The sequence below is a fragment of the Chelonia mydas genome, chromosome 13 (assembly GCF_015237465.2).
Source record: "Chelonia mydas isolate rCheMyd1 chromosome 13, rCheMyd1.pri.v2, whole genome shotgun sequence".
In the NCBI taxonomy this organism is placed as follows: Eukaryota; Metazoa; Chordata; order Testudines; family Cheloniidae; genus Chelonia; species Chelonia mydas.
The window spans coordinates 35175670-35190601 of record NC_051253.2 but is presented as its reverse complement, the minus strand read 5'-3'; the positions used below and the strand labels follow the sequence as shown (position 1 = coordinate 35190601).

At 61.2% G+C, this 14932-nt stretch overlaps 2 protein-coding genes and 1 long non-coding RNA gene across 7 annotated transcripts; all 3 read right to left on the bottom strand.

Annotated features, from left to right (window-relative positions):
- Positions 1-103: 103 nt before the first annotated feature.
- On the bottom strand, positions 104-2079 carry FITM1 (fat storage inducing transmembrane protein 1). The gene is given in 4 exon segments (XM_043527358.1): positions 104-1177; positions 1322-1629; positions 1631-1720; positions 2068-2079. Coding segments are annotated over 4 exon segments (1014 nt in total). The 3' UTR covers positions 104-573.
- DCAF11 (DDB1 and CUL4 associated factor 11) lies at positions 1636-14900 on the bottom strand. Of its 5 annotated transcripts, none has more exons than XM_007065404.4 (15): positions 14249-14900; positions 12963-13202; positions 11328-11455; positions 10975-11096; positions 10788-10852; positions 10606-10706; positions 10000-10146; positions 9851-9905; positions 9159-9227; positions 8682-8739; positions 4936-5121; positions 4694-4847; positions 4069-4221; positions 2962-3068; positions 1636-2498 (listed from the first exon to the last, which is right to left on the bottom strand). In XM_007065404.4, exons 2-15 carry the CDS (start codon positions 13109-13111, stop codon positions 2370-2372), a joined length of 1623 nt encoding a protein of 540 aa, XP_007065466.2. In that variant the 5' UTR covers positions 13112-13202; positions 14249-14900; the 3' UTR covers positions 1636-2369. The 5 variants fall into 5 exon arrangements, with proteins under 5 accessions (XP_007065466.2, XP_043382807.1, XP_043382805.1 ...); XM_043526872.1 differs by having other exon boundaries at positions 12963-13215; positions 14249-14368; XM_043526870.1 differs by lacking the exon at positions 1636-2498 and adding an exon at positions 2725-2887 and having other exon boundaries at positions 2938-3068; positions 14249-14402.
- Positions 6790-8675, bottom strand: LOC119567921. Its single transcript, XR_006285364.1, has 2 exons — positions 7677-8675; positions 6790-7146 (listed from the first exon to the last, which is right to left on the bottom strand). It is a non-coding gene; the product is annotated as an uncharacterized LOC119567921 (long non-coding RNA).
- Positions 14901-14932: the final 32 nt, after the last annotated feature.

Sequence of the window (14932 nt, the reverse complement as noted above, 5' to 3'; positions counted from 1 at the left end):
CCTTCCCCCATCGCTCCCACACTGCAAGCATCCCCCCTCCCCCGCCCCGGATGCCTGGGTCCCCCTGCCCCAGGAATCCCAATAAACCACAGCAACAGGCTTCTCCCCACTGAGGGCAGGCGGCCATGTTTTATTTGGGCCCCGGATGCCTGGGTCCTGCTGCTGTTATTCACTCCATGCTGGGATCCCCCCAGATTGCTGGGGCCCCATCCCTGAATTAACCCCCCCCACTCTTCCTGCCCCCCCCAAAGGAAGGGGGGCCTCCATTCCTCCCCAGACACTTGGGTTCCCCCCCATCACAACCCCCAACTCCCGGACACCTAGGTTCCCCCCCACAAGTTACCCCCCCCCCCCATTTCCCTCAGGAGAGAGCATCAGCCACTTTCCAGGATGACGGGGAGGGGTGCCCTCCCTGGACACCTGGGTTCCCACACCTGGCCTCCTAGGTCTGCCCCCACTTGCCCAGGATGCCTGGGTTCCCTCCCTAGGCCACCCCCCCATCTACCCCCTGGCCACGGTCCCTCTCAAGGCTCCGGGGGAGGGGCCCGGGCTTCTCCCGGCCGCCTGGGGCCCTCAGGCGTGTGGTGCGCCCTTCAGGAAGAGGCCGGCCCCCGGGCGGCCCGGCGACCAGCGGGCCCGGTACCAGCCCTGGTAGGTGAGGTACCAGGCCAGGGTGGCCACGGCGGCCCCCACCAGCTGGGGCCCGTGGGCCGGGCCGTACACGGCCGTGCCCAGCAGCAGGAGGTTCCACAGGGCGAGCAGCAGCACGTTGAGCAGGAAGACGAGGCGCAGGGGGGTGCCGGCCGGGTGCCCGCGGGCCAGGTAGCGCCGGAAGACGGCCAGCTCCTCGGCCAGCAGCAGGCTGCAGAAGGTGAGCAGGAAGGCGGGCCGGGAGGGCAGGTAGCCGCGCCAGCGGTGCCCGGCGGCCAGGCAGCCCGGGCGGTCGGGCACGGGGGGCAGCAGGGTGCCGGCCGGCAGCGGGGCGTAGCAGTAGCCCGTCAGCTCCTCCACGAGCCCGAAGGCGGCGGCGGCGGCCAGCTGCAGCCCCGTGCCCACGGCCAGCCGGGCCAGCGGGCGCAGGGGGGCCAGCGCCCGGCCCGTCGCCCCGTAGCTCACCAGCAGGGCAAAGCCGCCCGCCAGGATGCAAGTCCAGCCCCAGGCCGAGGCCACGAAGGTGCTGCGGGGAGAAGGGGCATGTTAGGGGGGGGTCCCGGGCCTCCCAGGCCCCCACCCCGTCCCCCCAGCCCCAGGCCCCCCGCCCGGGGCCTCCCTCGCCCCCCCACCCGCCCCGCTGGGGCCCGCGCTCCCCGCCCGCGCTCACCGGCTGAAGAAATTGCGCTGGTTGGCGAGGATGGCGTGGGGGTCGGCGAAGGGGTGCAGCAGGGGCCCCAGCAGCACGGCGCCCGCCAGCCAGGCGTGATAGGCCCGCCGCAGGCAGGGGGCGCCCAGGAGCCAGGCGCAGCGCTCGCTGCACAGGAACACCAGCCCCCGGGCCAGGGCCTGGGCCCCGGCGGCCACGGGGGCCAGCAGGGCGAGGGGCAGGCGGCCCCCGCTCCCGGCCATGGCCTCGGCCGCCAGTGACGTGCGGCGGCAGCTGAGCCCGGGCCCCGCCCCCGAGGACCCGGCCAACGGGAGGAATGTCGAGAGGTTTATTGACAGACAGCAGGTGGCACAGACAGAACCCACAGCCCCCCCAGGCTGCCCCCACGCTGCCCTGGGGCTGGGCCCGCCCCCCCGGTCACCCCACCATCCCGGCAGGGTGGGGAAAGGCCCCCCAACATCACCCCAGGGGAGGCCAAACAGGGGACCCCACATCCGGCCCACACCCCCTCTCTGAGCGGGCCAAGGGGGACCTGGGAGAGCACGTCAAGAAGACGGGGTGGGGGCCTCCAGCCAGGCTCCTCCAAATTTAGGGGGGGTAGAGAGATTCCTGCTGGAAGTCCCCCAAAGCCCCTCTAGGGGGTGCAGGCCCCATCCGGCCTGTACCCCATTCTCTGCCCCCCCCCGAGCCAGCCAGTCCCTGCCCTGGGGCCGGATGGGAGCCGGCGCCCCCTAGAGGGGACAGGCCCCATGCCCCATTCCCCACCCCGTAAATTACACATCAGTCCATAATACACAGCAAACGTCCCCTGGGGGAGTCCCAAGTCCCTGAACCCCAGTGACTGTGGGGGGAAACACCGACTCTTCCGTTTGAGTTCCTCCCCCAACTGGCCCCTGGGGTACTGAGCCAGAGAAAGCCTCCCCCTGCCAGAGCAGAGGATTTTTGGGGTGTCCATGACACAAAGCAGGGCCCAGAGCAACCCAAACGCAGTCCCCACAAGTCCAAGCACTGAGACACGGGGCAGCCGCCCAAGTCGGAGGACTGGGGACTAGTTATCCAAGAAGCCAAGGGAGCTTGCGGGGGGCTCCCCAGCTGGAGGGAGGTTTTTGGGGTCCCTGAGATCATCTTCATAGTATTCAGCCTGGCGGTATTCCCACAGGCGTAGACAGCCGTCCCACTGCCGGGGGGGAGAAAGGGGTGAAAGCGCCCTCAGGCAGAGTGCCCCGCACTGGATCCCCCTCCTCCCTGCCGGGGTCCCCCCCTCAGGCAGAGCGCCCCCCACTGAGACCCACCCTCCCTGCCAGGGTCCCCCCCTCAGGCAGAGCGCCCCCCACTGGATCCCCCTCCTCCCTGCCGGGATCCCCCCCCCTCGGGCAGAGCGCCCCGCACTGGATCCCCCTCCTCCCTGCCGGGGTCCCCCCCTCAGGCAGAGGGCCCCGCACTAGATCCCCCTCCTCCCTGCCGGGGTCCCCCATTTGGGCAGCTCACCCCAAGGACCCTGCCAGGGCAGGGCACCCCCTGCTGAGACCCACTCTCCCTGCTGGGGTCCCCCCTTGGGCAGAGCACCCCCCAGCTGGGACACCCCCCCTGCAGTGTCAGTGTCCCAGGCAGAGCACCCCCCAGCTGGGACCCCCACTCACCGAGCTGCTGACAATCTTCTCCTCATAGGGGTGCCAGCTGACATCACGCACGCAGGCCTTGTGATTGGTCAGTTTCTTGACGATCTGCCCACTGAGGAGGTCGTACACTGGGGGCAGAGCAGCGAGGGGGTTACTCCCCGAAGAAGGGGGTTTCCCTCCCCCCAGCCCACTCCAATAGGTCGCGCCACCTGCCCCCCCACTATGAGCCCTCCTGACCTTTCCCTAGGTCAGCTGCCCCCACCCCGCCCCCTATTTCACAAGGAAGGTACCGGATCTTCCTCTGGACCCCTCCCCCTACAGCCGGGGGGTGAAACTCTGGAGGGCCAGGGAGGGGAGGGTGCGTCTCCCTGAACAGTCAGGCGGGGCCTGCCCCTCCCCCCCAGCCGACCCCCCCTACTTCCCTGGACTCCTGCCCCCTCCACCCCTCCCTGTCCCCCAACCCTCCGCCGCCCCATCCAACCCCTCCTCTCCTTCCTGATGGCCCCCCAGGACTCCTGTCCCATCTGACACCCCTCCCCCCCCCGGGACCTCTGCCCCATCCACCCCTCCCTGTCCCCTGACCAACCCCAGATCCCCAACTGCCCCATCGAACCCCTCCTCTCCTTCCTGACTGCCTCCCGGGGACCCCTGCCCCCATTCAAGCCCCCGTTCCCTGCCCTCTGACCGCCCCGCCCCCTACCCACACCCCCACCCCTGACCCCCGCCCTCTTACCATGCTGTCTGGAGCATCGGGTCAGGCCGGGAATCTGCAGCCCCCACCCCCATCCCGAGCATTGCAGCTGCAGGGGAGGGGGAACAGCGGGGGAGGGGCTGGCCTCCAGGCCCAGGTGCTCAGGGGCCAGGCAGGAGGGTCCCATAGGCTTTGCCCCACCCCCTACCCACACTAGCCACTCCCACACAGTGGCGCCACCACGTGTATGTACACTGGGGGGCCCACCCCCAACCTCTGTCCAGGCAGTGGCCCTGCCCCATGTCATAGCCCCATCCCCACCCTCCTGCAGGCAGGACTTCCTGTTTTGGCCCTTGTCTGGTGGGTGGGACTTCCTGTTTCGCTCCCCCATTCTCTGTCCTTGCGCAGGGGGCAGGTGCCGACCCTGCCTCACTCACCCACCACCTTGCCGGTGGAGCAGCCGCTGTAGATGTACTGCTGGCCAGTGCGGTGCGGGGGCGAGAAGCGGCAGCGGACCAGCGTGTGCAGCACCCCATGGCCCCGGTACGTCATCAGGGAGCTGTCGCCCGGCAGCTTGGTTTTGCGCCAGACTGGAGATTGACAGGGTTAGAGCCCGCCCGCACTCACACCAGATCCCTCCCCAGGGTGGGACTTCCTGCTTCGCTCCCTCACTCCAAGGGGACAGGCTCAAGGCCACCTTTAATGCCACTTCCTGCATCCCCCTGGACTTCTACTCCCTGCCTCCCCTTCCCCACCATTGGACTCCACTTCCTCCTCCTTGCCAACCATTTTCTGCCCCACCCGAGCGGAACAGTGTCCTTGCCTTGCCTGTCCCACCCTTGCCCCAGAACAAACAGTGCCCCACTTCCTGTCCCCGTCCCCTCCTTTTCTCCTCCCCCACCTCATTCCACTTCCCCTCCCTGCCCCCATCCCCTATGCCCACAATCCTGTCCCACTTCCTGCCCCCTGCCACCTCACGTCCTGCTTCCCACTCCAGGGCCCCTGCCTCCTCCCTTCCCACCCCCCACCTCACTTCTCACGCCTACGCGCCCTAGCGCTGACCTTTCTTGGGCACCTGCTGCCAGCGGTAATCCCAGTTCTGCTGGGTGACAGCCTGGCGTGACGCCTCCAGCCCCTCAGGCCCCGAGAACCTCCGGATGTCCCACAGCTTGATGGTCTGGTCCTTTGAGTTGGAAATCAAATAGCGGGCATCTCCCTGGGGCAGGGGGAGGCAGAGACGGGTCAGCACCCTGCACCCACACCCCCTCCCACAGGGCAGAATTCTACCCCTAAGGGGCCCTCACCTTGCTGTCGATGAAGGTGATCCCGTCCTGGTGGCCAGCCAGCATCCCCACCGGCTTGGGGTCGTCCTCCCGCATGGTGCGCCGGTCCCACGCCTTGCAGATGGCATCGTCGCCCCCCGAGAAGAGGATGTGGGAGCTGCCGTCGGCGAAAGCCACGGCGTTCACGTCGTCCTCATGGGACTCGATCTGGGGAGGTTGAGGGGTTATAAGGCATTGTGGGTAAGCGCCCTCCACAAATGCTCCCTGCCCTCCCAGGGCAGCCCAGTCGCTTTGCACTGTGGGTAAGTGCCCTCCCATAATCCTCTCTGTCCCATCCAGGGCAGTCCAGCTACTTTGCATTGTGGGTAAGCTGCCTACCTCTCCTGCTCTCACTCCAGGGACCCAGTGGGGCCCAGCTGCTTTGCATAAAACAAACTAGGGAAATACAACTAAGATGGAACTACTGTAAGGTTGGTGCATAAGTGGTTGGAAAATAGTTCCCAGAGAGTAACTATCACTGATTCACAGTCATGCTGGAAGGGCATAACGAGTGGGGTCCTGCCAGGATCGGTTCTGGGTCCGGTTCTGTTCAATATCTTCATCAATGATGTAGATGATGGCCTAGAGAGCACACTGATAAAGTTTGAAGACGATACCCAGCTGGGAGGGGTTGCAAGTGCTTTGGAGAATAGGATTAAAATTCAAAATGATCTGGACAAACTGGAGAAATGGTCTGAAGTAAATAGGATGACATTCAATACGGTCAAATGCAAAGTCCTCCCCTTCGGAAGGAACAATCAGTTGCGAGCGCGCACACACACGGGAAATGACTGCCTAGGAAGTACTGTGGAAAGGGATCTGGGGGTCATAGTGGATCATAAGCTAAATATGAGTCACCAGTGTAACGCTGTTGCAAAAAAGGGAACATCATTCTGGGCTGTATTATCCTTCCATAATCCTCTGTCCTCTCAAGGGCTCCCAGGGCAGCCCAGCTGCTTTGCATTGTAGGTAAACCCTCTCCCAGAATCCTCTCTGCTCTTGCTCAAAGGACCTAGCCGCTTGGCCCTGTGGCGTTAGCTCTTCGAAGGCCATTTCCCTGCTCTGCTTCCCTCTTAAGGGCTGGCGCTCAGCTAAAGCGGCGAAAGGGGACAGGTCAGCAGGGCTGGGGGTGTTGCTCCCGGCCTGGGGGCGAGGATTTCTGGGGTCACCCCACAGTACAGAACTGTGCGGAAACAGGGAGGAGACGGGTGTTCAGGGATGCCTCCATTGCTGGAGTTAACAAAGGAAGATCAAACAAAGGGCAGCGGGCTGAAAGATTTCACAGCGGCTCAGGGGAGAGCGAAGGGAACGAAGAGCCAAACACCCGTGGGAACGGCGTCGCCCCCACCCTCGATGGCGCGTTTAAATCAAACAGCACAACCAGCCACTCCCGAGGAAAGGGCAGCTGGGGTGGGGCTGTGGGGCTTGGAAGTGGGGTTTCTGACAAGCCCAAAATCCCAGAAGCTGGGACTCAGGTGGTTTACTCCGACCTTGAGGCGGAGCTTGTCAGGAAACAGAAAGATCCGGCTGAACTTTAGCCGGAATTATGGAGAGCAGATTCCCGAGTCTGAGGTGAAACACACAAGCCTGGTTGGTCTACCACGACATGGCAAACCGATGGCATGGAAATCCCCCTCTTCTGTATCTCAGCTGGGGTTGGGTTTACTGGGAACACCAAAGAGGCCATAAAGAGGTGGAACAAATTGCTAGGATCAGCCAGCGCCTTGCGCAGCTCCTGAACAGGGGAGAGAGTATTTGGCAGGAATCTTTCAGGGGGACCAGGTTTTCAAGCTAGATGTCCAGCTCTTGAAAAGACTGTCCAGACGACAGAATAAAAAAAAAAAAAGGGTGGCAAAGAGTTTTTACTGCTTTCTAACTTCAGCGCCACCACAGAAGATGCAGGGAACAAGGCAAACTAGCCCAATCTGAGCTCAGATTGAGGAGAGAAATTCAGACCCCAGCGATTTGCAGACTGAAGATCAACTGCGTTACATGACGGCCGCAGACGCTGAACTCTGAACCCTTCCATCCATGGCTGGGGAAGGAGCAGGATGGTTTGGGAGCTGCCAATCTGAACGCCGTCACCTTCGCACCGGCTGCTGGAAGGCACCAGTGCCACAACGAGACCGTGGAGTCTGAAAGCCGTAGCAGACAAGAGGCGAAATCACCAGAAAGAGCCGCGGACGCTCAGAGCTAGAGAGAAAAGACGTCCAGCGGTGACGACATTTGAACACCTACGTAACGTCTAAACCCAACTATCAGACTGGGGAACGCATCACCGGGATGGACTTGTGCCTGTCACATGCCACATAGCCCAGAAAAAAGTTTCTTTGAAGCTTTAACAAAAAAGGAGAATCATGTGACACTGAAACTTTTTGCCAATTTGAGCTGGTTTCAAATTGTTTGGGTTGGGGCGGGGGAGAGAAAGCAGGCGAGGGAACCCCTCCCCCAAATCGAAACGTGGCGTGTCTCCATTTCCCAACTTTCTGTTCAAAATCTTCTTTCATTTGATTAAAAAACAAATGCTTTTAAATGGTCAGCAGTAAAACCACCCCTTGTGGTTGTGTCAAAATGTTTCACTCCACCCGGAACGAATTATTTTCTGAGGCTGATCTGTCAAAAGGTTTGGTTTTTAGGCCGATCCGAAGCAAAAAATTATTTTGGAATCGCCAGGGAAGCACAAAATCCATTATTTGCACTGCTCCATCCAGGGGTTATTTTACCTAGGAGTTTGGCACTTGTGCGACCACTGGAATCCTATGACCAGCTGTGATGTCCGCAGTTCAAGCGCAGTTGGACAGGGTTCAGGGAAGAGCTATGAGAAGGATTCAAGGTTTGGAAAACCTGCCTTCGAGTGAGAAGTCAAACCACTTAAGCTCCTGGAGTCTGACACAGAGCAGGTTAAGGGCTGACTCGATCAGTCTATGTAAGTTCCTACCTGGGAAACAAATATTTGATAATGGGCTCTGCAGTCTAGCTGACGAAGCTGTGATGGGACCCAGTGGCTGGATGTTGAAGCTAGACAAATTCAGACCAGACATAAGGCATAAATGTTTAACCATGAGAGTAATTAACCATTGGAACAATGTACCAAGGGTCATGGTGATTCTCCATCACCGGTGATTTTAAAAATCAAGAGAGCTGCTCTAGGAATTATTGGGGGAGGTCTATGAGCTGCGGTATCTAGGTCAGAGGAGATGAGCACGCTGGTCCCTTCTGCCCATGGTATCTCGGCTTTGTGGTCTCGCACAAAGGCCTGGCACAGCTGAGATGGCGCTTACGAGCTAGCGGGACTCCCAGCGGCTGCTAATGCGTTGCAGGGAGCGCCGGACCACGGTACCACGTTATTTCCGTTTCCGAGGGGAGAACGTAGCACTCGCAAGGCAGCGCCCCGGCAATGTTTCCCTGCGCCCCGTGCCTTAAGGATTGGAAGTTGACTGAAGAGGTCAAAGGGGACAGGTCGGGGCGCAGGAGCAGAATTCGGGGGGCTCAGCAGCAGGTGCTTGGCAAGCTGGGGCTGTTCAGTTCTGGATACTGAGTTCAATAAAACTCCAGTTTTTAAAAGTGTTCTGGGGCTGGGAGTGTCACGCAAACGCCTGTGCCCAGAATTCGCTCTGCTGTCACCAAGGGGCTCCCAGTGAACCAACCCGCACAGCATTGTGGGTAAGCATCCTCCCAGAACCCTCCCTGCCCCAGTGCGTCCGCCCGCCCCCCAGCAGGGGAGGTACCTTGAGCGTCCGTTTATTCTGCTCCCGGTCGAATATGTAGATGCACCCGTCGTTAGCCCTGGGGAGGGGAAACTGAGGCATCAGGTAGTGAGGCTGGAGATGGGGCAGGGTCTGAGGGGCAGAGAGACTGATCCTGCCCCTCTGGTGGAGAGGTTTGGGCCTGAGGGGTGCCCAGCTGGTCTAACCTGGCTCAGTGGGGCTCACCTTGCTATGCATTGTGGCTAAGAGCCACAGCGCATGGCTGGGTAGTCAAGTGCTGTCCCAGAATCCTCTCTGCTCTCACCCAAGGGCCTTTTAGAAAGGGGTGGGAGGGACGCCCAGAAGTCAGTTGTAGGCAGTGGCCATCCCAATGTGCATTATGGGTAAGGGCCATCCCAGAATCCTCTCTGCTCTCACCACATGACCAGATTGGAAATGCAGGAGCCCACCTGGGGCTGCTCTTGGCTCTGGGGGGGTGGGGCCCCCCTTGTGACTTACCCGCCAATCACCTCCCGCCCATCGGAGGAGACCGTGAGGGAGAAGACGGCGAACCGGCGCTCGTTCGGCCTGCGACGAGGAGAGAGACACTGAAATCCTGCAATGGGGGAGGGCGTGGTCCTCAGAGTCCATGAATCTATGGGTCCCCCTGCTCTTCCCCTTCCTTCATGTCTCTGGGGAGAACAGGATGGGCCTGCATTGTCCCCCTGCCCCATGCGTTCATTTGAAGCAGATACCCAACCTCCAATCTCATGCTTCAGGGCTGCAGCCTGGAGGGGTCAGGAAGGAACCGAGATGGAAGTCTGGCCAGATGCATGTTGGGTATTCCCTCCCCTCCATCTTCCTCTGAGGCATCAGGGATCCGCCACAGCAGGAGGTGGAACACTAGAGGGAGTGGGCTCAGGGAATCTTTTCCCTCAATGCCTGGCTGGTGGCTCTTTCTCCCATGCTCTGGGTCTAACTGATCCTCTGATCTGGGGGTCAGGGAGGGCTCTCCCCCTGGGGCAGAGTGGCAGGGATCCGGGGTCAGGGCTGGGGAGAAGAGTCTCCTCCCTCTGCAAAGTGGGGCATATGTTGCCTGCCGGGCAATCGCCCCCACCCAGACCAATGACCAATACCCCCTTTAATCCCTCCATATCATGACAGCTGACCCCTCCAGCCCCACATATCATGGCATTCCCCACCCCCATTACCTCAGATCCAGTGCTGTGTGGACGTCTCCATCGCCATAGATGTTACAGATGTGAACTGGGGGAGGGAGGTAGGGAGAGACACATTGGTCAGTGCTTCCTGCCTGGGGGCAGGGGGGCTAAGGCAGGCTCTGCCCCCAGTCCCTACTCACTGTAGTCGGACCAGCTGGAGTAGAGGAAGTGGCTTCCGTCGGGGGTGAAGGTGACGTCCAGGATGCTCCAGCCCACATCCCGCGCCTGGATGCTCTTGAACTTCCGGAAGCATCTGTGGCGGCAGTCGTACAGGCGGATCATCTGGTCTGGGAGGGGGGCAGGGAGGGGGGGAGGGGTTAGGAGGGAGGATGCTAGGATGGCCCGTACCCACATTGCAAAACAGGGAAGGGGCGGCACTGGGCATCTACCACCCAGCGCCCTCCCAGAATCCTCTCTGCTCTCGCCCAAGAGCTCCCTGCACAGCTCAGCTGCTTTGCATTGTGGGTAAGTGCCCTCCCAGATTGCTCCCCTGAAGGGCCCTCAGATGGGACCAGAGAGGATTCTGGTAGAGTGGTTACTCACAATGCACAAGGGCATGACCCTGACCCACAATGCCAAGCGGGTGGGTGGCACTGCAAGCTGGTACTACTCTCTTCTGAAAGGCAGGAGAGAATATTCTGGGATGTTGCTTACCCACAAGGCCAAGCGGCCAGGCGGCAGTGGGAGCCCTGTGGCAAGAGCAGAGGGGATTGTGGGTAAGCTGGTGAGCCACCCCGCCCCCATACCTTGACTGGCGGACATGAAGAGCTGTCCATCCCTGGAGTAGACACCGCAGAAGACCTTCTGGGAGTAGGAGTCGGTGAATGCCAGCTGGTTGGGCAGGAAACTGGGGGGTGCAGAGAGCACAGGGTCAGTGGGGAGTCCCCTGCCAAGGCCCCCCCACGCACCCCACTCCACCGATACTCACTGGGACATCACACGGGAGCACTCGCCCGGGGAAAAGCTGCTGTTGTGGCACAAGCCCCACTCTCTCTGCAGAGGGAACAAAGCGGGTGTGAGAACCCCAGCGTCCGGACGCCCAGGCCCTGTGCTCTAACCCACCAGACCCCCCTCCCCTTTGGCCCCAGGGCTCCCCTGCAGGAGGGGCCACGTACCTGGCGGAGGAGGTGGGGGATGCTGCGGTTGGCTTGCCTGGAGCCCAGCATCCCATTCGCCAGCTGGATCTGGGTTTTGATCTCATTACTTTCCACGTCCCGGGTGTCAGGTGCAGAGTCCACTGTGGGGGGGGCGGGCAGAGAGATGTACCAGGTATAAATAGCAGCAGAGAACAGAACCCAGGAGTCCCGGCTCCCAGCTCCCCTGTTATAACCACTAGCCCACACTCCCACCCCAGAACCAGGGACAGAACCCAGGAGTCCTGGCTCCCAGCCCCACCGCCCCACTCCAACGACTAGTCCTCAGTCCCCTCCCAGAGCTGGGGGCAGAGCCCAGGCATCCTGGTCTGTACCTGGGGGGTTGTAACTGTCTCCCAGCCGCCCCTCCCAGGCGTTGTCGTTGTCATCGTCTGAATCGGACAGTGTCTGGACCACCTGGACACTGGCTGCGCCTCCGCCTGGCACCAACCGAATCTGACCTCTGCGGGGTGCAGAAACCAGAGCTCATTCATCAGCCCGACCTCCCTTTCAGCCCCCCTCCCAAACCCTAGGCCAGGAAGCCTCTGGCATCGCGGAGGGATAGAACCCAGGAGTCTGGGGTGCGCCATGAAACCTGCATTCATTTCCTGTTCTCAGAATTCAGTGCCCTGGTGTGAAGGATTTGTCGATTCTTAGGCTAGAAGGGAGCCGCGTGATCATCTGGGCCAAACCCTCTCGGCTCCAGTGTGATATTCCCCCAGCGGTCGGGGCACAAAGTCTCCCTGGGAACTCGGGGTCACCTGATGAGCCACTATTTAATTCCAGTCCCACAGAGGTTAAATTTGAGGTTTCCCCTCTTCCCACCTGCCCCCGACGTGCTGATGGTTCCAATTGGATTTTCTGCTTGCGTCTCATGGATCCCGCAGGGAAGAGGTCTGCCAGGGCCAGTCATGGAGCGACTGATTCGATCCAGCAGCAGAGTCGTCATTGCATTCACACTGAATCCTGTCTTGTGATTCCACTGGGGAGGGGAGAAGCCCCAGCGCCCACTCCCTATGCCAGCTGAGGCCAGATCGGAGCTGGCACCCCCTAGAGGGGAAAGGCCCCATGTCCCACCCCCCACCCTGGGAGAGACGTAGGGTTGCCAACCCTCCCAGATTGGCCAGGCATCTCCTGGAATCAGCCTCGAACTCCCAGATGCTACTGAACCCAATCCGGGAGATTTTAGGCCACTAAAAGTCAAGTGGCGCAGCGGGGCTAGAGGCAGGTTTCCTGCCTGCCCTGGCTCCGTGCGGCTCCTGGAAGTGGCTGGCACCTCCAGCTCCTATGTGCAGGGGAGGCCGGGGGGCCTCTGCGCACTGCCCCCACCCTGAGCGCTGGGTCCGCAGCTCCCATTGGCTGTGGTTCCCAGCCAATCGGAACTGCGGGAGCAGTGTCTGCAGGCAGGGACAGTGTGCAGAGCTACCTAGCTGGCCCTGAGCCTAGGAGCTGGACATGCCGATCGCTTCCGGGAGCCCACACCTGAAGTAAGTGCTTCATGGAGCCTGCACCCCAAACCCTTGCCCCAGCCCTGAGCCCCCTCCCGCACCCAAACTCCCTCCCAGAGCCAGCTCCCTGCATCCTGTCCTGCACCCCAAGCCCCTGCCCATCCCAGGCTGAGTCCAGAGCCCCCTCCCACACGCCAAACCCCTCTGCCCCAACCCCCAGCCCAGAACCCACACCTCTCCCACACCCAAGCCCCTGCCCCAGCCCTGAGCCCCTCCTGCACCCAAGCTCCCTCCCAGACCCCACAACCCAAACCTACTCCCGCACCCCAACCTTGTGCCTCAGCCCGGTGAAAGTGAGTGAGGGTGGGGGAGAGCAGGGGATGGAGTGGGCGGGGGGCATGGCCTCAGGGAAGGGGCAGGGCAAGGGCGTTTGGGTTTGGGCGATTAGACAGTTAGCAACCCTAGGCAGGTGGGAAGACTCCCTGTGCTGCACGTAGAGAAGTAGGCAGTGAAGTAAGTTACCTGCGCAGTAGATTTGCCAGTACCTGGGCCAGATCCAAATCGTCGTCCTCCTCCTCCTCCTCCCTCCCCAGGAGCCTGGAGCCCCTCTGGGGCCTGCCGTCCTGGGGGTCCTGGCCCTCAGAGCTGGCGCTGCTGCTACGAGAGCCCATGCTTATAGCATTGTCTAGAACTAGGCCCAGGGGTTTGCTGTGTTGGCTCCTCTCCCATTCCCCGCACAGCCAGTCAGGAACAAGAAGCTCCCTGAAAAGAAAACCTTTAGCCACCAATCAGAGGCCTATTGCCTCCACTCTGTCTACCACAGCCACCCACCAATCACAGCCCTTTATCCTGGGGGGAACCTATGGTCCCCACTCAATATACCACAGCCACCCACCAATCACAGCCCTTTATCCTCGGGGGAACCTATGGTCCCCACTCAATATACCACAGCCACCCACCAATCACAGCCCTTTATCCTGGGGGGAACCTATGGTCCCCACTCAATATACCACAGCCACCCACCAATCACAGCCCTTTATTCTCAGGGGGCCAGTGTGATAAATACTGCCGCTACCCACCAATGAGGGCTGCTTCCCTGCCCACCAATCAGACCTGTACATTCAGTGCCCTGCTCCCTTCCCCACCAATCAGAGGAGCCTACACTCAGGGGACACACTTGCTCCGCTCAAGATAGCACAGGGACCCACCAATGACTTGTTAGCAGCCATCCACCAATCAGAGCGCCTTATACTCAGGGGGCACTCTTGCTCCCCTCAGTGTGCCACCCACCAATCACAGGGGCCTGCCTGCACAGCCAACCCCGCCTCGATTCTTGCCCCCTCTCATATGCCAGCCTCTAACCCACCAGCCCAGGGGTTCTCATACTGGGGGTCGGGCCCCCCTGGTGACCACACGGGGATGGCGAGCGGTCGGCCTCCGCCCCGAGCCCCGCTGGTGTTAAACATGGGCAAGCGGGGGTCGCGCTCAGAGGCGTGCTGTGTGAAAGGGGTCACCGGTACAAAGGGCTGAGAACCACTGCACCAACCGGGGGCTTCTTAAGGGCAAGAGAGCCTCCCACCAATCAGAGCGCCCTATATTCCCCCAGACCCACCAATCAGAACGTCCTATACTTAGGGGGGCACTCTGGCTACCCCCGTCCACAACCCAGCTCCCTTCCCCCCCACCAATCAGAACCCACCGGATTCCCCCAACAACCTCCTCCCCCTCCCCTGCGGGCCGGCCGTGGCCAATCAGAAGCCTCCAAACTCTCTCCCCCTCCTTTCCCCTAACCGCGAGACCTTCCTCACCCGCCAACGGTCGCAGCGCGAGGCCTTGTTTACATCTTTGGAGCCGCAGCCGCCTCTAACGGAAGAAGAGAGCGGAAGGGCAAGCCCGGCGCCCTCTGATTGGCTCCTCGTCTCAACACCAAGGGGGGTAGAGGGCGTTGTAGAAAATTCGGCACGTTGATTGGCCCTCCACCATCGTGACAGGAGAGGCGGCCTCTGAAGCACAGGCCAACTCGGGGATTGGGTGGAGAGTGACAGCTTGCGAGAAGCAGTACTTGTGGCAGCTTGGAGACTAACAGCCCGGCCTCTCTGATTGGACAGTTACCATATGACTCGCCCTGGAAACAGGGAGGCGGGACAGCGGAAAAAAGAAGGCGTCGACTCTTCTGATTGGACTTTAAAAAAGTGATTGACAGGCTACATGGGAGGCTGGCTCCCAAGGGACACTGCCTCTCTGATTTGACAGGGACTTGGTTGAGACCACAGATTGGGAGGCGAGCCCTGAGAGCGAACCAGGTCTCTGATTGGACAATGGATAGGTGATTGACGGGAATTGAAGGCGGGCCCGAGAGGATCCTGGCTCCCAGAATAGATGGAGTTTGATGATTGACGGCCACTAGGGGGTTCCACGGCGCCTGATTGGTTGGGGGAAGATGTTTAAACCCATAAAATGGGGAGCCCAGCCCCGCCCCGCGGCAATTTATA

Coding starts and splice junctions, on each gene's coding strand:
- DCAF11 (XM_043526870.1), bottom strand. CDS start 13,111: ATGGGCTCTCGTAGCAGCAGCGCCAGCTCTGAGGGCCAGGACCCCCAG. Junction 10,707..10,787: donor TGCTCCCGTGTGATGTCCCA/GTGAGTATCGGT, acceptor TGCACCCCCCAG/TTTCCTGCCCAACCAGCTGG. Junction 5,122..8,681: donor AGAATAAACGGACGCTCAAG/GTACCTCCCCTG, acceptor CAACCTCCCCAG/ATCGAGTCCCATGAGGACGA.